Source organism: Carcharodon carcharias, chromosome 9 (genome assembly GCF_017639515.1).
Source record: "Carcharodon carcharias isolate sCarCar2 chromosome 9, sCarCar2.pri, whole genome shotgun sequence".
Lineage (NCBI taxonomy): Eukaryota > Metazoa > Chordata > Chondrichthyes > Lamniformes > Lamnidae > Carcharodon > Carcharodon carcharias.
Genome location: NC_054475.1, coordinates 161,137,741 through 161,160,072, shown reverse-complemented (window position 1 = coordinate 161,160,072; position 22,332 = coordinate 161,137,741). Strand labels below are relative to the sequence as shown.

At 45.5% G+C, this 22,332-nt stretch overlaps 1 protein-coding gene across 1 annotated transcript in view; it reads left to right on the top strand.

The window, feature by feature from the left end:
- Positions 1-22,332, top strand: part of aff2 (AF4/FMR2 family, member 2) — a 455,181-nt gene that overhangs the window by 420,126 nt on the left and 12,723 nt on the right. The window contains exons 11-18 of the mRNA XM_041196209.1: positions 1,368-2,351; positions 5,322-5,449; positions 6,217-6,433; positions 13,080-13,207; positions 15,296-15,359; positions 15,527-15,663; positions 18,739-18,810; positions 19,147-19,240. Coding sequence (XP_041052143.1) covers positions 1,368-2,351; positions 5,322-5,449; positions 6,217-6,433; positions 13,080-13,207; positions 15,296-15,359; positions 15,527-15,663; positions 18,739-18,810; positions 19,147-19,240 — 1,824 coding nt within the window. The remainder of the gene's footprint in view (positions 1-1,367; positions 2,352-5,321; positions 5,450-6,216; positions 6,434-13,079; positions 13,208-15,295; positions 15,360-15,526; positions 15,664-18,738; positions 18,811-19,146; positions 19,241-22,332) is intronic.

Genomic DNA, 22,332 nt, shown 5'->3' with positions numbered 1-22,332 from the left:
CAGTCAGGAGTCAAATTTAACTATTCTACTCAGGCCTTTTGGATCTTGAGATATTCTCCTTACAAAACTAATGATTACCAGGTGCAAACTAAGTTGCCAGAATTCCCAGCACAGAAACAGGTCAACCAACCTGTGCCAGTGTTTGTGCTGCACACGCGTCTTGGCAAGTGCCCTGTGTATCTGATTCTCCCAGCAAGCGTAGACCTACCCAGCAGCAGAGCCTTGCGATTTTCGATTCTAGTCTCATTTTATAATTAAAGTTATGAAGGGGTTCAATAGGGTGGATGTAGAGATGGGTCCGGAATTTTCCAGCAATCCCTCCGCGGAGAGGCCAGCCAGCCATTGAAATCTCCGACCGGAAGATCCCGCCGGCGTGAGGGGCTGGAAAATTCTGGCCGATGTTTCTGGTAGTAAGAAAGTCTAAAACTGGGGGGCTATAAATATCAGATTTCAATTGTGAACAGTGTGTGATCATTTGGGTGTGTAATGGACAATATATGACCAGGCTGATGTGTAATGGACAGTGTGTGATTTGGCTGGTGTGTAACAGACAGTGAGAGATCGGGCAAGTGTGTAACAGACAGTGTGTGATTGGGTGGGTGTGTAGTAGTGTGTGATTGAGTGGGTCTGTAATAGACAGTATGTGATTGGGTGGGTCTGTAATGGTCAGTGTTGTGATTGGGTGGGTGTGTAGCAGTGTGTGATTGGGTGGGTCTGTAATAAACATTATGTGATTGGGTGGGTTTGTAACGGTCAGTGTGTGATTGGGTGGGTGTGTAACAGACAGTGTGTGATTGGGTAGGTGTGTAATGGACAGTGTGTGATTGGGTAGGTGTGTAATGGACAGTGTGTGATTGGGCGGGTCTGTAACAGATACTGTGTGATTGGGTGGCTGTGTAACGGACAGTGTGTGATTGGGCGGGTCTGTAAAAGATAGTGTGTGATTGGGTAGGTGTGTAACGGACAGTGTGTGATTGGGCAGGTCTGTAACAGTGTGTGATTAGGTGGGTGTGTAACGGACAGTGTGTGATTGGGTGGGTCTGTAACGGTCAGTGTGTGATTGGGTGGGTGTGTAGCAGTGTGTGATTGGGTGGGTCTGCAATAGGCATTATGTGATTGGGCGGGTCTGTAACAGATAGTGTGTGATTGGGTAGGTGTGTAATGGACAGTGTGTGATTGGGCGGGTCTGTACAACCATCGGTATGGAATCGGAAAGGTGTGTAACGGGCAACTTTTGGTCTTGTTTCTGCTCCTTGCAATGCTGAATTTTTCCCCTAGCGTTTCTCAAATTATGAGTCAGGAAGTAATGAGTGGATCTGCTTACTGTTTGCTAATATGAAGCAACATTTTCTCTTGCTTTTTTTCAGCCTGAACCACCATCTACCAATAAATGGCAGTTGGATAAATGGCTGAAAGTCCATTCACACAACAAGACCATCATTAACAACCAAACCGAATGCGATGGACTCAGTGATTCTCAGTCTCAAAGCAATCAACAGAACGATGAAGAGATCAAAGGGAAGCAGGCGATTTCACTGCCCCAGCCAGATTCCAAAGATCGGGTTTTACTCAGCCCCATCAGGGAGAAAGCTAAACCAAGGACTGCACAGAAAACCCCGGAAGGAAAGAGCGGGAAACAAAAGTCCCCCGTACCCAATGAGCCAGCTGCACCGAGGAGGACCACAGGTAAAAAGCAGCCCAGGAGAGCGGAATGCACCCCCAACTTGGAGGAACAGAACTGGGCCAAGCCAAATAACCCCTGCAGCGCTCCCAAAGAAAGAGAGGGTCGAGCTACAGCAGAACAGCCCAAAGCAAAGCCCAGAGCAGCCAGTAACAAAACAGGACCTAGGAAAGAGCCAAGGACTAGCACAGTGCCCGTTGCTGACAAGAAAAAGCACAGGATGCCTGGCAAGATTGTGCCTAAATCGAGAGAGTTTGTGGAGACAGATTCGTCTGATTCCCACACGGATCAAGATGAACACGTGCCAGTGAAAATCTCAGCGAGTTCTGCAGCCACAACAAACTCGCTCAAACCTAAGGACAATGAGAGCATCAATAACTGCCCGAGCAATGCTTCAGTTGACCAAGTTACTACCGACTTGGAGGAACCTTCATTTTCGCCTCTTCCGCTGCCACAAAACGAACTTCTTTCGCCCCTGAGAGACTACGAGGAAATTAAATCGCTTTGGGTGAAATTTGATCTCAGTCTCTTGTCCAGGATTCCTGGTCAAACCCCAGCAGAGACAGTTCCAACCAAGGCAGAGATAAGACAGTCCAATAGTAAATACAACTATCAGTCCCCTACTCCTGTGACAGATAAAAACTCCATCAAAACAAAACGGAAACACAAGGTTAGTGGCCTTTTTGGAGCAGGCACCCAGAAAGAAAACTGAGAGTGAAAATTCACAAGTACAGTAGAGGTACAATAGCACAGTGGTTACATCACTGGACTAGTAATCCAGAGGTCTGAACTCATGATCTGCAAAGACATGAGTTTAAATCCCACCATGGCAGCTGGAGGAATTTAAATTCAATTAATTAAGTAACATCTGGAAATTCTTTCTTAAAAAAGCATCAGTAATGATGACCATGCATTTTAAAAGCCTGTTTGTTTCACCAATGTCCTTTTGAGTGAAGTATATTGGCTGTCCTTTCCCAATCTGGCCTACCTGTGACTCTAGACCCACAGCAATGGTAGGCAACTCCTAACTGCCCTCTAAAATGGCCTAGCAAAATGCTCAGTTCTATTCAAGAAGGCGGCTCACCACCACCTCCCCAAGGGCAGTTAACAACAGACGATAAACGCTGGCCTAGCCAGTGATGCCCACATCCCATGGATGAGATGAAAAAGGTTAAGAATCATTCAAACAATAGCACTTAAAGGAATGGGCTGTTTAGTATATTGAAAGGATTTGATGGGGTAGATATGGAGAAGCCTGTTTGTTGTGTGACTTTAGAACTCTCTGCCTCCGAAGGTGGTGGAGGTGGGGGTCATTGAATATTTTTAAGGCAGAGATAGATAGATTCTTGTTAGGCAAATGAATCAAAGGTTACCGGAAGCAGATGGGGACGTGGAATTCGAAATGCAAACAGATCAGCCATGATCTGATTGAAAGACGGAGCAAGCTCGAGGGGCCGAATGGCCTACTTCAGCTCCTATTTCCTATGCTCGAAGGTACTTGGGGGAGGTAGTGGTGCAGCGGTATTGTCACTCACTAGTAAGCTACAGACCCAGGGTAATGCTCTGGGGTTCCAGTTTCGAATTGTGCCGCAGCAAAGGGCGAAATTTGAAATCAATAAAAATCTAGAATTAAAAATCTGATGATGACCGTAAAACCATTGCCTATTGGCATAGAAATCCATCTGGTTCACTAATGTCCCTTAGGGAAGGAAATCTGCTGTCCTCACCTGGTCTGGCCTATATGTGACTCCAAATCCACAGCAATGTGGTTGACTCTTAGATGCCCTCTGAACAAGAGCAATTAGGGATGGGCAATAAATGTTGGTCCAGCTAGTGATGCCCACATCCCATGAATGAATAAAAAAAACTTCCTTTAGTGGTAGAATCAAGAACAAGGTGACATAATCTTCTAATTAGAACTAGGCCAGTCAGGAGCAAAATCAGAAGCACATTTTCACACAAGGGATAACAGGATTTGATAACTCCTTCCTCCAAAAGGCTGTGAATGCTAGGGGTCAATTGGAGCTATCAAGACTGAGATTGATAGATTTTTATTAGATTAGGGTGGCAAGGATATGGAGCAAAGGCAGGAAAGTGGAGTCAAGAAACAGATTGGCCATGATCTGATTGAGTGGCGAAACAGGATCGAGGGGCTGAATGGCCTCCTCCAGTCCCTATCCAATGGCAGTAGCATATCTTCAGAACCATTATTGAGTAACCTGAGATAATCTCAGCCAATCCATTCTCAGGGTTGGAAATGAGATTTTTCCAATCAGGAAAGGAAAGGGGAAAAGGTGTCACTCTCACTACCGCATAGAAACATGCTTGCTCCTAACTTAGGTTTCCAAGGCAACATCTTATTCTTCCGTCTATACTGCTCCTGTACGAACACTGAAAATGTTCATACTAAGTTCCTATAAGCTTTCTAATGTCATGCATAAACTCATGGCATGTTTAAAGGGTGGGCCTAATGCCTGTTTCAAGACCTGTTCCCAAATTTGATCTGACCTGCTGCATTCAAGATGACCAGACTTATTTCTTAAAGCTGGAGGTCCCCACCAAACAGGTGGATTCCTTAAAAAGAACCCTCACTTGAGTGTGGATTCTGCTCCTCCACAGTCATCCTGAAGACTGTTTCCGATCACCTCCACTCTTCCTTGATTAGCTGTGAATTCATGGCCTCCTCAGCAGAGAGCTGCTTGAGGATACACAGCGAGTGTTCATAGCTTGCCAGTCTAAAATAAACCAGGCTTAATATTGGGTGAGCCTCAGGCCCACCTGTTTTGATGCAGGGAGCATTATCTGTGTTCAGTTTGCCCTGGTCTGTCAATTTCAACAGCCTCACACTCCCACCAAATGAAGAGATCTTTAAAAAGAAGGAATTTTAAAGATTACAGAGAGTAAATAGATATGTGGGATTAGCCTCAGTGAATCATGTCAGAAAAGAAACTAGGACAGACTTGGGCAGTGTGAAGTTCTTGGGACAGAAACAGAGACATTTAGACTTAGAACTAAATGAGCTGTTAAACATGGATCCTTCATTATCTCTTCCTAGCAGACTCCCTCTGCGGGTACATGTGTGTACGGTAGCCTCAAGTGGACAAAATTTTTTTTAATTCATTCATGGGATGTGGGTGTCGCTGGCTAGGCCAGCATTTATTGCCCATCCCTAATTGTCATGTTCAGAGGGCATTTAAGAGTCAACCACATTGCTGTGGGTCTGGAGTCACATATAGGCCAGACCAGGTAAGGGCTGCAGGTTTCCTTCCCTATAGGACATTAGTGAACCAGATGGGTTTTCACCACAATCGGCAATGGTTTTGTGGTCACCATCAGACTTTTAATTCCATGTTTTTGTCGGATTCAAATTTCACCATCTGCCGTGACGGGATTTGAACCTAGGTGCCCAGAGAATTACCCTGGATCTTCTAGAATACTAGCCCAGTGACAATCCCACTATTCCACCAGCTCACCCACAAAGCGCGCAGTGCAATTTTCAATGCAGGACAGGCGGGTCCATAGAAACATCCAATGATTTCCACATCTCGTTCTAGCACCATATCACAGGACGCTATCTCCTCCTGGTTACTTTGGACCTTCAAGTCACTGACATTCACAATCAATGTCTTCCTTTCTTTAGCAGATAGAAAACACGGAAACTCTCTGTGATAGCAAGAAGCAACGTGTGGAGAGGGAGATAACCGCCCCTACACTTGTACCTGTCAGTTGCCCTATTAACTCCAGTCACAAGATTCTGAACAGCAAAGAGTAAGTACCTTTCAAGTTCATAACCTTTTCCTTACGTTTTAATACATTTTTTGAAGCCGCTTAATACACTGGGGGATGTTATTTCCTTTCCCATTTGAAATAAGGAGCTAAATTTTACCACCTCCCCCCCACCACCCCCCTACCAATTCCTGCCCCGCAACAATAATACTCTGGGGGCAGCCTAAATGAATGGTGAGTGGGACTTCTGCCCCTCAGTGGAGGGAAATACCACCCTCGAGTGCTGCCAGCCAATCAGATGGTCCGGCAGCTCTAACAGTCCCAGCAGCGCCAGAACTCAGTGGTGGGCGCTGCCGGGACCACAAGTAGGCCCCAAGAAGAAGAGCAGTGGATCCCAGACTAGGGCATGTCCTGCGGCTGTTTGGGTGGGAAAGGATCGGGCATCCTGGGAAGGGAGGTGGGAGGACAGGTTTTGGAGGCAGGCAGGGGGGGCACAAAGGCGGATATCATCTTGGGAGGGGTGGCAGCCCCCAATGTGGCCCCTGAAGGGCATACCCTCCCTTCCTTCCTGCCTTTTAACCAATTGTGTTTAAAAATGGAATTCTAACTCTTGCCCGCTTACCCACACCAACCATATTATGGGAGTGAACAGGAGAATGAGATTATTCTAGGTGTATGTAGAGATAAAGACAGGGATTCATTTGATGGGCCCAATGGCTTTTTTGTGCTCCTGAAACATTCTGCACGTCTATGACTTATCCTAATATTTAACAAATTACCCTGGACCATTCATTCTTTCTTCTTTGCAGACTATCGAAACAGCTGACAAAGCGGGAGAGGAAGTTCCCACCCCCACTGTCGCCATTGCCAGATGAGCCTGAACCCAAGCGACGGAACAGCGAGAGCAACTCCCTCAGCCAGGAGATCAACAGCAACTCCATACCAACCAGTGCCTCACAGTCTTCTGTACAATACAAGCACCGGAAAACTGACAGCAAGTGCTCCTCCCATGCGAAAAACCCCATCGTGAGTTATTGCTATTAATCTCTTCTTGCCAGGGGAGGGACAATGGTGGAAAATACATAGCAAGTCTACCCGTGAAGAGAAAAGGCAGGTTAATGTTTCAGCATGTCAGCTGTGGCCCAATCAGTAGCGTATTCTTACCATTGAGTCCGAAGGCTGTGGGTTTGAGACCCACTCTAGGGTCTTGGAGCTGCAGTACTGAGGGAGTGCTGTCTTGTCAGAGGTGCCATTTTTTAGAAGAGATGTTAACTTGAAGCTCCATTAGCCCTGTAGGGCAGATACAAAAGATCCTGCAGCACTATTTTGAAGAAGAGGACAGGAATTCTCCCCAGTGTTCCAACCAATATTTACCCCTCAACCAATATCTGTTTGTTGGACCTTGCTGTGTGCAAACTGGCTGCCATGCTTCATACATTACAGCAGTGAGTACACTTCAGAAGTACTTCATTGGCTGTAAAGTGCTTTGAGATGTCATGAAAGATACTATATAAATGCAAGAGTTCATTGATAATGGACCTACAGCTAAAACCAGCTCAAAGTTACTTTTTTTTCATTTTAGAAGCTGTGTAACTCGAGCTTTATTTTGTTAAACAGCATGCCCCCAGTAGCTGGCTTTGCATTCCCTTAACCAAATGGAATGAACATTTTTATTTGTTATGAATAATTTCTGCTGAAACTCTTAAAATAAAAGGGATGACGATGGTGTTTCCTAATCTTAACGGCCTAGAACGAAACATGTCTGATTTGATTAGAGAGAACCCAGCAATGTTTTTGATAAATGGTGTGGCACCTTCATACAGAATCCTTCATATTAAGATTATACCTTTGAACTATTCATACATATCACTATTAGAAAGGCTGCACTAGACTCAATTTCTGCTAGCATCTTGGACATAACCTGAATCAATTCTGTTGCTATAGCAACAGCTCAGTTAAGTCTCAGCTATTATCATAATAGCCCTGGCCTGTTCAGTCTCTTCACAAGATGAGGTGATGGTGTTCATTTTCAGGTTTCATTATTTTTTTTTTCAGATTTCCCAGGAATTTTATTTGCTTTTTTTTTTAACAATAATTTAATTCTGCTGATGTTTCTTTTTTTTTGCCAAGTGAGTGAAATCCATATTTTCTGTTGAAAATAGGGGAAAGTTCAGAATTACAAAAGAAAATTCTGGCTAAAGAGCATTTGTTTGTTCACGGGCCTTATAATGACGTTGTGGGATTCTGGCCAGCAAACATACACCTGGAAACCCCAATCTCCGCCGTTTTAATGGAATCATTGACCTTTTTGCAATGAACAGGTCCAGTCTCCACTAAACTGAAAGAGAACTTTCAAGGATGGAATGACTTTTACTGATTGCAAAATTTTCCTTTTCGGGTTGAGTGACTGAATTCTCAAATCCCCGTAGAGACCTGAGCTCGTAAGGCCAATGCTAATTGGAGAATTACAATCGCAGTTATATCTCCCTTTATGAACCGTGCTCCCTTCAGATGTGGCTCCCAACTTGTAGTGTGGGGGCACTATTTCCTAATGTTCCTTAAAAAAAAAATCACAAACTCTGTTTTATGTTACCTCCCCCTTTCCTTTCAATTTTTACTTATCATTTTCATGATTTATCATTTTAATGACTACCATTTCCAATTAGTGCTTATATAACTTAAATGATCATTTGTGTGACTTACATTTGCTTGAGTGGTAAAAGACAAATCAGCACAGATCACACTGGACATGGTCTCCCCTAGAGCAACACAAATGCAAATATCATAAAATCACGTAGCACAGAGCAGGCCATTCAACCTATTGTGCTTATACTGGCTCTTTGAAAGAGATATCCAATTTATCCCATTCCCCCTACATCCTGCTCTTTCCCCATAACCCTGCAAAGCCTTTTATTTTATCCTTTGCAAGTATATACCCAAGTCCCTTTAAAAAGTTATTATTAGATCTGCTCAGTGTGATGTTGCAATCTTTCTGCACTGAATCTTTCTATGATTCTAAGATAAAGAGAATAATGTCTCTATAAAAATGGCAGAAAGTGCATGAGGAGGACCCTGGGTCAGGCAGTCAACAGCACCTAGAGGAGAGTTTGAGAACAGGACCCTGGAACAAGCAGTCAGCAGCACCTAGAGGAGAGTGTGAGAGGAGCACCCTGGAACAGGCAGTCAGCAGCACTTAGAGGAGAGTGCGAGAGGAGGACCCTGGAACAGGCAGTCAGCAGCACCTAGAGGAGAGTGTGAGAGGAGGACACTGGGACAGTCAGCAGCACCTAGAGGAGAGTTTGAGAACAGGACCCTGGGACAGGCAGTCAGCAGCACCTAGAGGAGAGTGTGAGAGGAGGACCCTGGGACAGACAGTCAGCAGCACCTAGAGGAGAGTGTGAGAGGAGGACCCTGGGACAGGCAGTCAGCAGCACCGAGAGGAGAGTGTGAGAGGAGGGCCCTGGGACAGACAGTCAGCAGCACCTAGAGGAGAGTGTGAGAGGAGGACCCTGGGACAGGCAGTCAGCAGCACCGAGAGGAGAGTGTGAGAGGAGGACCCTGGGACAGTCAGCAGCACCTAGAGGAGAGTGTGAGAGGAGGACCCTGGGACAGTCAGCAGCACCTAGAGGAGAGTGTGAGAGGAGGACCCTGGGACAGACAGCAGCACCTAGAGGAGAGTGTGAGAGGAGGACCCTGGGACAGTTAGCACCTAGAGGAGAGTGTGAGAGGAGGACCCTGGGACAGTCAGCAGCACCTAGAGGAGAGTGCGAGAGGAGGACCCTGGGACAGACAGTCAGCAGCACCTAGAGGAGAGTGTGAGAGGAGGACCCTGGGAGAGACAGTCAGCAGCACCTAGAGGAGAGAGTGAGAGGAGGACCCTGGGACAGTCAGCAGCACCTAGAGGAGAGAGTGAGAGGAGGACCCTGGGACAGGCAGTCAGCAGCACCTAGAGGAGAGTGTGAGAGGAGGACCCTGGGACAGGCAGTCAGCAGCGCCTAGAGGAGAGTGTGAGAGGAGGACCCTGGGACAGGCAGTCAGCAGCATCTAGAGGAGAGAGTGAGAGGAGGACCCTGGGACGGGCAGTCAGCAGCACCTAGAGGAGAGTGTGAGAGGAGGACGCTGGGACAGTCAGCAGCACCTAGAGGAGAGTGTGAGAGGAGGACCCTGGGACAGGCAGTCAGCAGCACCTAGAGGAGAGTGTGAGAGGAGGACCCTGGGACAGACAGTCAGCAGCACCTAGAGGAGAGTGTGAGAGGAGGACCCTGGGACAGTCAGCACCTAGAGGAGAGTGTGAGAGGAGGACCCTGGGACAGACAGTCAGCAGCACCTAGAGGAGAGTGTGAGAGGAGGACCCTGGGAGAGACAGTCAGCAGCACCTAGAGGAGAGAGTGAGAGGAGGACCCTGGGACAGTCAGCAGCACCTAGAGGAGAGAGTGAGAGGAGGACCCTGGGACAGGCAGTCAGCAGCACCTAGAGGAGAGTGTGAGAGGAGGACCCTGGGACAGGCAGTCAGCAGCACCTAGAGGGGAGTGTGAGAGGAGGACCCTGGGACAGTCAGCACCTAGAGGAGAGTGTGAGAGGAGGACCCTGGGACAGTCAGCAGCACCTAGAGGAGAGTGCGAGAGGAGGACCCTGGGACAGACAGTCAGCAGCACCTAGAGGAGAGTGTGAGAGGAGGACCCTGGGAGAGACAGTCAGCAGCACCTAGAGGAGAGTGTGAGAGGAGGACCCTGGGACAGTCAGCAGCACCTAGAGGAGAGTGTGAGAGGAGGCCCCTGGGACAGGCAGTCAGCAGCACCTAGAGGAGAGTGTGAGAGGAGGACCCTGGGACAGTCAGCAGCACCTAGAGGAGAGTTTGAGAGGAGGATCCTGGGACAGACAGCAGCACCTAGAGGAGAGTGTGAGAGGAGGACCCTGGGACAGTCAGCAGCACCTAGAGGAGAGTTTGAGAGGAGGATCCTGGGACAGACAGCAGCACCTAGAGGAGAGTGTGAGAGGAGGACCCTGGGACAGTCAGTCAGCAGCACCTAGAGGAGAGTGTGAGAGGAGGACCCTGGGACAGTCAGCAGCACCTAGAGGAGAGAGTGAGAGGAGGACCCTGGGACAGTCAGCAGCACCTAGAGGAGAGAGTGAGAGGAGGACCCTGGGACAGTCAGCAGCACCTAGAGGAGAGTGTGAGAGGAGGATCCTGGGACAGACAGTCAGCACCTAGAGGAGAGTGAGAGAGGAGGACCCTGGGACAGACAGTCAGCAGCACCTAGAGGAGAGTGTGAGAGGAGGACCCTGGGACAGTCAGCAGCACCTAGAGGAGAGTGTGAGAGGAGGACCCTGGGACAGGCAGTCAGCAGCACCTAGAGGAGAGTTTGAGAGGAGGATCCTGGGACAGACAGTCAGCAGCACCTAGAGGAGAGTGTGAGAGGAGGACCCTGGGACAGGTAGTCAGCAGCACCTAGAGGAGAGTGTGAGAGGAGAACCCTGGGACAGGCAGTCAGCAGCACCTAGAGGAGAGTGTGAGAGGAGAACCCTGGGACAGTCAGCAGCACCTAGAGGAGAGTGTGAGAGGAGAACCCTGGGACAGTCAGCAGCACCTAGAGGAGAGTGTGAGAGGAGAACCCTGGGACAGTCAGCAGCACCTAGAGGAGAGTGTGAGAGGAGAACCCTGGGACAGTCAGCAGCACCTAGAGGAGAGTGTGAGAGGAGAGCCCTGGGACAGGCAGTCAGCAGCGTCTAGAGGATAGTGAGAGAGGTGGACCCTGGGACAGACAGTCAGCAGCACCTAGAGGAGAGTGTGAGAGGAGGACCCTGGGACAGTCAGCAGCACCTAGAGGAGAGTGTGAGAGGAGGACCCTGGGACAGGCAGTCAGCAGCACCTAGAGGATCTAGTCTATCTAGAAGATCTAACATCTAGTTTATACTCAAGTGGTAGTAAGGGTAAAATAAAAGCAAAGTTCCATATTCAATTTAGTTAAGATATGTCTGGGGAGATTAGTCCCATTATTTGCACATCCTGCACTATGTGGGAAATCCTAGGTGTCCCTGGCAGTCTGGCTGACCATGTGTGCGGAAGGTGCCTCCGACTGGAGCTCCAGGTTTTAGAACTTGAGCGGCAGCTGGCGTGGGGGGCACTATGGTGCATTCACAAGGCTGAGAGGTTTGTGGATAGCATGTTTCAGGATGTGGTCACCCTGCAGCTTTACGAAGTGCAAGCAGAAAGGGAACGGCCAGCTAGCATGAATTGCGCGCTGAAACATTCAGCGCTGCCTGGGTGGGCCGAGGGAGTCAGTGCATGCGTGCGGGTACGCTCAGTGAAAGCTCCCTGAAGGCACAGAGCTGCCTCAGGGAGCTGAAGATTTTCCACATTAAAAATTAAGTTTTAAAAAATAAGGAAAACATGTCCCCTCATGTGACTCTGTCACACGAGCAGGGACATATTGTAAATGGGTTTTAAAAGACTTTTTTTTTAAATCACTGATCAAACCTCATCGCTCCCGTGGATGAGGTTTCACAAAAAATGCAAAGACCGCTTGGCCTATTCACCTGCCCGCCAACCAAACACCAAACAATTGGACGGGCAGCGAAAAATTACATTTAATTACGTTAACAGGCCTCTTAACTGTTGGCAGGCACGCTGCCACCTCTAGTGTACCTCCGCCAATCGAAATATCGCGAGAGTGCGCGATGACGTCGGGACACTCGCTCGACATCATTGCACACTATTTTACTCCCGTTCGGGTCAGGCGCGTGCTCACCCAACGAGGGAAATATTCTGCCCTATATTTCTCCCCCACCCCCAGTTTTGTGCCCCCACCAAAGTTGAATTTTACCCCCCCTCCCCCCCACCCCGAATATATCCAACCTGAGCTAGCCATTTCCCACAGTGCCCATTTGTAGGCTTGTTTGAGTAACACTGCAACTAAAAGGCCTTTTGAATCCATTGAACTATCCAGTCACTCTCCTCCCTCTCTCCATTGTGTTTTGCTTAATGCACAGAAGTCGGTAATGATGAAATGCTTGATATTTTACAATGTTCAGAATTGTCTTTGGGTGGGGAATGCTTGGCACTACCAAGCAACAAATGTAACTGCCTACTGGGCAGCATGGAATCATTTAGACAAGAAATTGGCACTAAGCAGGGTCAGCTAAGTCCAGCTGAACTACTTAATGGGGTTGTGTTGCAGCCCCTCCAATGCCAAGATCAGTTAGTATTCATTTAATTCCATGCAGAGTTAAGAGATATTTCCTCCATTGGCATTCAAAAGTCAAACACTGAGAAGTGAGTCAGCAATTTGTGTGATCCAAAATAAAAAGCAAAATACCACGGATGCTGGAAATCTGAAATAAAAGCAAAAAGTGTTGGAAATACTCAGCAGGTCTGGCAGCATTGGTAGAGCGAGAAACAGAGTTAACATTTTGAGTTCTGAGCAAGAGTCATATTCGACTAGAAACGTTAACTCTGTTTCTCTCTCCACAGATGCTGCCAGACCTGCTGAGTATTTCCAGCACTTCCTGTTTTTATTTACCTGTTTAACCATTAGCAGCAGTATGTCAGTGGATATACCACTGCCTCAGGGATGGTGGTGATGGACAGGTAAAGGTATGGAGTAGTCAAGCAATGGACTCGCTGTCAACAGGCAATCCCATACTTGCACTAACAAACTTCTCTTCACTGTAGGAGATTGAATCACATCCTAACTCATCAAGCATTAGCCATGAAAATGGCCAGCCACAAGCAGATCCCTGGACATTAATATCCAATGGTCATTCAGAGCCAAGAAGACCTAAATTAACTTTTGATGACACGTGAGTTTTAATCTGTAATCTTAACGTGTAACACTGACACATCTGAAAGCTTTCCTCAGTTGACTGGAATCTTACCTCAAAGTCGGAGGTTGTGGTTCAAGCCCCATATAAGCATAATAGTCAGTGGGGTGAATTTCTATTCCCTTTCGTCTGTTGTGACTTTGACAGAAGAGTCACAGAAATCCTGCAAAACATGATGTAAAACCTAGTTGTTTTCTTTCCATTCTTTCACAGGATGTAGGCGTTGCTGGCTAGACCAGCATTTATTGCCCATCCCTAACTGCCCTTGAAAAGGTGGCAGTGAGCCGCTTTCTTGAACTGCTGCAGTCCCCCTTGCGTTGTGGGAATGCCCACTGTGCCGTTAGGAAGGGAGTTCCAGGATTTTGACCCAGTGACAGTGAAGTCAGAATGGTGTGTGGCTTGGAGGGGAACTTGTCTGTGCAGAACCCAATGTTTCTGGGCCTGTGGCTCTTCTTATGAGTTGCATTCAAGGCTACAATGTTTCCTCCTTGTCTTGGCAACAAAAACTGGGTACAGTTTTGGCTTGGCCAGTGCTCTATACGCTTTGAGCATAACATTTTCTGCCTCGAAATCTACTGATCTGGTGATGTTTTAAACCATTGCTTACATTTCAGTTCAGCAGTACCATCCCAGCTCCTTCCCTTTAGATAAGTTCACTTAAGGCCATTAATTTCCCCTGTAACTGAAGTTAATCTGAACTCCATTATACTGTGCTCAATAAAGTAGCAGGAACCTACTGAAAGCACAGTGCTTATTGAAAGCAGTGGGATACTAAACACTGAGTGCTTTTTCCATCTTGATGAAGTGGTATCAGTGCTGTACTTGCCAAGACTAACATGCTTTGGAACTCAGGGCTGGAACAGATGCAAGGTTTGCTTCAGCTCAGTCCGAGTTGGTCCTTCCGCCTGCCTATTAACAGTCACAGTAGGAGCCTAGCTGTTATGCAAGGGAAGATTAGGAAGCTTGGGAGAGTTGTCTGGCCCTCAAAGGCTAGATGACCTTAATAATAGTGACACGTATATTAATAATAGTGCCGCATGTATTAATAATGGTGGTGCAATATTTAAATAGTGCTCCATGTATTAATAATGGTAGTACATATATTAATAAAGTGTTGCAGATATTAACATAATTGGTGCTTATTCATTCGTGAGATGTGGGTGTCACTACACCCTTTACTCCCTGTCCCTAACTGCCCATAAGAATGTGGGGTTGCAAGCGCGACACTTATTTTTTGGTATAGCCGAATGGCTTGCTAGGTCATATCAGAGGGCAGGTAGAGTCAACTACATTGCTGTGGAACTGAAGTCACACGTAGGCCAGTTGGAGTAGGAATGGCAGATTTCCTTCCCTAAAGAAGGTTAGCAGGGTTTTACGATGAATGTTGTGCATATATGTTTAGTGCTGCTGCTTGTAGCTACTCCTACCAGTTGATCTGCTGTCATGGTATGTCACACCCGTCTGTCTTGCGCATAACTGATGCATCAAGTGGCACGCACGTTAATAGCAGCAATTGTATAAATAATAACGGTTCATATCCCAACAGTAGAGCATGTACTTGTAATAATGCATATGTTAATAGAAGTGTGTAAGGGTAATGGGTTGGGTGTAAGTTAATGTTTACACTGTAGTACAAGTGCAAATCACAAAACGTTGAGCTTAAGCATTAGACAGCAAGTACATTTGTTTTCTTCTATTCAGCTGTTCAGACAGGCTTGCAGTGGTAACAGTGCAGATTGCAAAAACATACTAAATAAAAACAACTGTATCGAAAATGATGCCAGACAATTTTTTTTAGGTGATTATGTTTGGAGCTAGATGGGACAAAATGTTTGCGCAGCTGTCTGCTTTGTCTTTCCGAACAGCAAAGTGTGACTTTACAGCAAGTGACAAGGTGGAGTGGCGGGTGGTTGGTAATGGTGGTGTTGGTGGTGGTGCATTAGACTCAGGGACCCCCTCTGGTGACCTCTGAGAACAGATTACCTTCCCTAGGTGCAATGGAGAGTGGCTGTTCTGCTCTCCAGCATCACAGATGCCTGATTGTGACTGATGATTACTGTTTTGCAGGTCTCATAATGCTGATTACTACATGCAAGAGGCCAAGAAGCTGAAACACAGAGCTGATGCACTGGTAAGATGTTAATTCTTCTTTTTAATGTTTTTTTCTTGTGTCACTGAAATGACATAAATTAATAGTTACAAGAGGAGACTGCTGCTGTATCACTGGTGAGAAGTGAAATTATGTTGCCTCTTGTTGAGATTCACATCACTAAAGTTCTTTTCTTTTTTAATTTTCAGCTTGATAAGTTTGGAAAAGCAGTTAATTATGCAGATGCAGCACTATCATTCATTGAATGTGGAAATGCTATGGAGCGTGATCCATTAGAAGCAAAATCCCCATACACCATGTATTCTGAGACAGTGGAACTCATCAGGTTAATGTCTTTTTGAAGATAATTTTACTAATCATTTTTAAATGATAATTAATAACCTGCTGTGAGAAAATCAAGATAGAAGATTAAGATCTATATGGAGATGTCATATTTCAGAACTTAATTCTTAAAGTGACTTGTAACACATGCCATTTTGTTTGCTCTTAATTTATATATTTTATTAATTTATGATGCTTGGAGTCAACTGAGTAAATACTTGACCAAATAAAGTGCTCAACTTGCTCAAAAGCTATGGGGAATAGTACCCGACTTCAGAAGAACATAGATAGACTGGTGAAATGAAAGTTAACTCAAATGCAAAGTCACATTTTGTTAGGAAGACAGAGGAACAGAAAGACTTGCATTTTTATAGCATTTTTCATGACCACCAAACATCTCAAAGTGCTTTACAGCAATTGAACTACTTTTAAGTGTAGTCACTGTTGTAACGTAGGAAATGCAGCAGACAATTTGCACATAGCAAGCACCCACAAAATATCCAGATAATCTGCTTTTGTGATGTTGATTGAAGGATAAATATTGGAGTCGCATTGTCGTACAGAACTTGAATATTGCTGAAAAGAGAGACATTACTTTTCCTCTTGCATTCATCGGGACAAACACAAGAATGGCAAATTTCAAACAAGCACAACACTTTATACTACAGAAGAAAAGGGTGCTGATTTGTTGGCAAGTTGACTCCAATTGGCCAACACATTTCCTTGGAAAAAGTGAGGGGGAACTATAGGCTCCCCAAGCTCCTGGTTAATTCAAAAAAGGTGCAAGGTCTGAGCATATTCCTTTTGTTTGCAGAGGACAGGTCCCTGCGTTTAAATGTATGTTGCTTCTAGCAAGCATATGAACCCTGTATTAGCTAGACTGATTACCTTAAATTGTTAGTGTAGCTATTAGCACACTCAGGATTGTTCAGCAAGTGCTTCCCAATCACAGAATCACATCTAACAGTGGATGTTTTATTTTGGATTTTGCAAGCCTGCGCAGATTGAGCACAGTCTGTACTCTGCCTATTACAAACAACTGAATTAACATGCTGTTTAATTTGATCAACCGGTCACTGGGAAATATGGCCCTCGTACCTACTGGCATTGCACCGACACTGAAGTTCATTCATGACCTTGCTTGATTGTGTGATAGGGAGAATGCCTTTTTGGATTGGCAGCAGCATCCTGTTGGTGGAAAATACCCCTTGTGTAGGCTCTTCTAAGTAGCAATATAAAACACTTCCTTAACTTGTTGTTAAAATTTTTGACATTAAATTGGTTTAAGTGAATCCAAATCCCAAACTAGAGTTCCTGTCTTTCACTGGCCCGAGCTTCATTTTTTATGGTAACAAAATATTGATTGCAGAACTCGCACTGAAGCTTGTACAGCCAAAAAGTGTCACCTTCTTAGCTGAACCCAAGAATAATGTAAAGTTTAGATGGGCTTCAGTAATGGAGTAGGAAAGAGAAACAGGATCAGGAGTACACCATTCATACCCTCAAGCCCATTCCAATTTTCAGATAGTGTCATCCATGGCTCACTGGCCAGAACTTGCCCTTCTCAGCTGGAAGACTGTGTTTCACTCCAGGACTTTGAGCCAATAAGGATGACACTCCAGTGCAGTAGCAAGGCATTGTTGGACTGTCATAGGTGCCATCTTTTGGATGAGCTGTTAAACCAAAAACCCATGTGCTCTCTCAGGTGGATGTGAAAGAACCCAACACACTGTTCAAAGAAGAGGATCAAGCTCTCCCCAGTGTCCTGGGCCAATGTCTATTCCTCAGACAACACTTAAATCAGATTACCTGTTCATTATCACATTGTTTGTATGTGGGAGCCTGCTGTGTGCAAATTGGTTGCCGTGTTTCCAACATCATAACGGTACTCTTCAGAAGTATTTCATTGGCTGTGAAACATTCTGAGGTATCCTGAGGTTGTGAAAGGTACTATTTAAATGCATAAGTTTCTTTTTGATTATGGTTGATCTATATCCTAATTCCATTTACTTTCTTGGTTCCATATCCCATAATACCCTTACCCAACAGAAACCTAAATCAGCAAAATAGAAACAAAAATTGGGGATGCACAGACAGAAGTCAATAATTAATTCTGAAACATGCTGCAAGTTTAGCGTTTGCCTATATGTGTATCCCTTTGTGAATATATAGTTATTAATGTACATGTTATTCATGCCTTTGCAACATAATAATATGTAAGGTCACTTCCTTCATGAGCTGAGAAATTATATCTAATTTTAGTAACTGTGCAACATAAGACCAGAATTGATAGATCAGACTTGTTGATACAGATGCTTCCCTTTTACTTCCCCAAGCTACAATTTAATATTAAGTTGGAATGTTACAGTCACTGAGTATCTGATGACTCCAGTTCCTCAGGCTGTAGAATGTATAACAAAATGTCATTTTGCTTTTCACACAGCTACATACAAAGATTCAAGCTGAACAACTCAATTCAGCTGTTATGCAGTCCCTTTACTGAGCACCTATATTGATCTCAGCGCATACATCTCTCAAAATGCCATATAAATGAACACAAAGCCAAAAGCTTAGATTTTACGATATGGGTGTTTTCTCACTGAATGGTTAGAAATGGGTTTTGTGCTGTGCGCTAAACAATGAGAGTATGCTACTTGTTCTCAATTTTCATGGGTTAACCTGTGTGGAATTTATGCACAGCTACAGGTGTGGGTTTGGATGTGTGCAGGGAGCACAGCACGGCGGGCGCAGGGGAGAGGGGAGGGTGGGGGTGTAATTTTGACTCTTGGACATTATGTATTGCTCCCCATTTTCCTTTTCTTTGGATTCAGTAAAAATAAAAACCGGGATAGATGTATAAACGGTCTTGCATCCAAGAGTCAAATGTACCTCCAAGAAAGGTGCTTTGAGTCTGACTGGAAAATGTAAACAGTTGTATGTACTTTAAGTTTTGACTTGCCATTCATGCAAAGAACAGAAATTGCCCATATGCTTCCCCTACATCGGACAAACTAATAAAAGCCGCTTACACATTATTCACTAGGTAGCATTATTGATTATTCCTTGCTTCTTTCCCAAGGTACGCTATGAGGTTAAAGAATTTCACTGGTTCCATGGCCACAGTAGCTGATAAGAAATTGGCTGTCTTATGGTGAGTTTGAGTGAGCCAGATGCCAGGTTATTAAACTTCTAGTTAACTCCTTCGTAATGTTATAAAGTGTATCATTACGTCGTCAAGAAAAATAAATTAATTAGGGAAGATTTTATCTTCTTACATTCTCAAATTATAGATGATTCAGCTGCGCTATTTTGTGATATTTATTCATTACCTTAATTCCATACTGTGCTTACCCAGGCAAAACGTGCTGTTTTGACTTTGTCTCATATCTATCTGCCTCAAGAATCCAAAGGAGAAGCATTATTTGCATAAATTGTTTTGGTTTATTGAATGCTTATCCTAACGCAATCTATCTCTAATTAAATCTAGTTACCGATGCCTTTCACTTCTCTATTTGCGAATGTTCAGACTTAAGAAAGACCATGCCATGAAGTACTCCCGATCCTTGATGGAATATTTTAAGGTATTTTAATGATTTTATGTGGGGATGGAGGGCGGGACGGAGTATTTCTGAAACATTCTATTACGATGGTGGTCTTCATTCAAGTACTTTACGCTGCTGCATCCAGCTTCCCTCGCCCAGGACATTACTGGGCTAGGGCAATCAGATGGACAAGTGAGAATACATTTCCTCTGATAGGGGATGCCAAGAACAAAGGGACATGATCTTATAATCAGAGCCAGACTATGTAAAGAGAGAAAATAGGAAGCAGTTCTTCACACAAAGAGTGGCAGAAACCTGGAACTCTCTCCTGTAAAAGGCGATGGATGTTGAGGAACAGCTGGAGCTTTCAAAGCTGAGGTTAATAGATTTTTGTTAGATATGGGCAGCATGGGTAAATGGGGTAGAGGTAGACATCAGCCATGGGCCAACTGAATGAAGTAACAAGCTCAAGGGACTGAATAGCCTCCTTTTCCTAAGCTCCTAATTCCAGGAACTAGCTCATTGGTACTATTCTCCCAGCTACTTACTTAAAGGAACATCAGCATGTACTTAAGATGCTAGGACTACTTCCATGAAGCAGAGAATATGAGGAGGTGCTTTAATGCCCTTAGAGGATGAGGCTAAGGAAATAATAATGGGGAACCAAGAAATGTCAGAGGAGTTGAGTAGATATTTTGCATCAGTCTTCATGATGGACGGTAATAGCAATCCAAAAATACTAAATAATCAAGGAGCAAAACAGGGGGAGGAAATAAATACAATAACTATCACTAGGGAATAAGTACTAGGGAAACTAATGGGGCTAAAGGCCGATAAGTCCCCTGAACCTGATGGGTTGCATCCTAGGATATTAAAGGAAGCAGCTGCAGAGATAGTGGATGCACTGGTAGTAATCTTTCAAGAATCCTTAGATTCTAGAAAAGTCCCAGAGGATTGGAAAACCGCCAATGTAACACCCTTATTCAAAAAGGGAGGGAGACAACAAACAGGTAACTATAGGCCAATTAGCTTAACATTCATCATTGGGAAAATGCTAAAGCCTATTATAAAGGGTGTAACAGCAGAGCATTTAGAAATGCAGAATATAATCAAGCAGACTCAGCATGGCTTCATGAAGGGGAAATCACACCTGACAAATGTATTAGAATTCTTTGAGGAGGTAAAAGCAGGATAGATAAAGGGGAACCAGTAGACGTAGTATATTCAGATTTCCAAAAGGCGTTCGATAAGGTACCGGGCATAAAGCTACTTAATAAGATAGGAGCCCATGGTGTTGGGGGTAGTATATTAGCATGGATGGAAGATGGGTTATAATAGAAGACAGAGGGCAGAAGCTTGCCCTTGGACGGTGTGCGGGCCCCACCGGCTTGGCGACGGGCGGGCAGCCAACCCCCGGCACTGAAACGGGGCCCGTCGCCATTTTAAGTGAACGGGCCAATTAACGCCCGCCCAGCGGCATCCCCGACGGGAAGCGCTATGCGCTTCCTGTGTGGGTGGGGGAGGGATTCCCCATCTGTCAAAGTGCGTTCTTTCACGCAGGCGCGCAAAAGAGCGTACTTCTCCCTGAGGCAAAGTCCTGTCTCAGAGAGATCACTGACAGTGGTAAAAACTTTAAAAATAGAAGCATTAAAAAATTATTAACATGTGCCTCTCATGTGACAATGCCACACGAGATGGGACATGTTAATAAAGAACACATAAACCTTATTAATTTTTACAAAACGGGCGTGAAACTTCATCCCGCCAGTGGATGAAGTTTCATGAATAATCAGAAGCCCGCTGGGGCTCCTAGCCTGCCCGCCAGCCTTAAGGTTGGCCGGGCAGGTCTTTAAGTACTTTAACTAGTCTGTCAATGGCCTCAATTGGCCGTTGACAAGTATGTGGGCGGACAGTTGATTTCGCTGTCCGCTCGCCTTCCTAAAAATTTAAATGGCCCAGGATGATGTCGGGGATTCCTCCCAACGTCATCCCGCATCATTTTCCCCTCGGTGAGCGGGTCCCACCCCCATATCGCCGAGGGGAAAATCCTGGCCAGAGAGTTGGGATAAGAGGGGCATTTTCAGGATGGCAACCTGTAACTGATGGAGTGTGACCGGGATCAGTGCTGGGGCCTCAATTCAATTCATACCTAGCACAAAGGAAGGTGGTTGTGGTTATTGGAGGTCAATCATCTCAGCTCCAGGGCATCACTGCAGGAGTTCCTCAGGGTACTGTCCTCGGCCCAACCATCTTCAGCTGCTTCATCAATGACCTTCCTTCAATTAAAAGGTCAGAAGTGGGGATTTTCGCTGATGATTGCACAATGTTTAGCATCATTCATGACTCCACAGATACTGAAGCAGTCCATGTCCAAATGCAGCAAGACCTGGACAATATCCAGGCTTGGGCTCACGAGTGGTAAGTAACATTCGTGCCACATAAGTGCCAGGCAATGACCATCTGCAACAAAAGAGAATCTAACCATTGCCCCTTGATGTTCAATGGCGTTATCATCACTGAACCCCCCCCCCCCCCAATCAACATCTGGGGGTTACCGTTAACCAGACACTGAACTGGACTAGCCATATAAATACTGTGATTACAAGGGCAGGTCAGAGGCTAGGAATCGTGTGATGAGTAACTCACCTGCTGACTCCCCAAAGCATGTCCACCATCTAAAGACACAAGTCAGGAATGTGATGGAATACTCCCCACTTGCCTGGATGAGTGCAGCTCCTACAACAGGACAAAACAGTTTGCTTGATTGGCACCACATCCACAAACATTCACTCCTTCCACCACCGACGCACAGTAGCAGCAGCGTGTACCATCTACAAGATGCACTGCTGGAATTCACCAAGGCTCCTTAGACAGCACCTTCCAAACCCATGATCACTACCACCAAAAAGGACAAGGGCAGCAGGTAGATGGGAACACCACCACCCCTCCAAGTCACTGACCATCCTGACTTGGAAATATATCACTGTTCTTTCACTGTTGCTGGGTCAAAATCCTGGAACTCCCTTCCTAACAGCACTGTGGGTGTACCTACACCACATGGACTGCAGCGGTTCAAGAAAGCAGCTCATCCCCATCTTCTCAAGGGCAACTAAGGATGGGCAATAAATGCT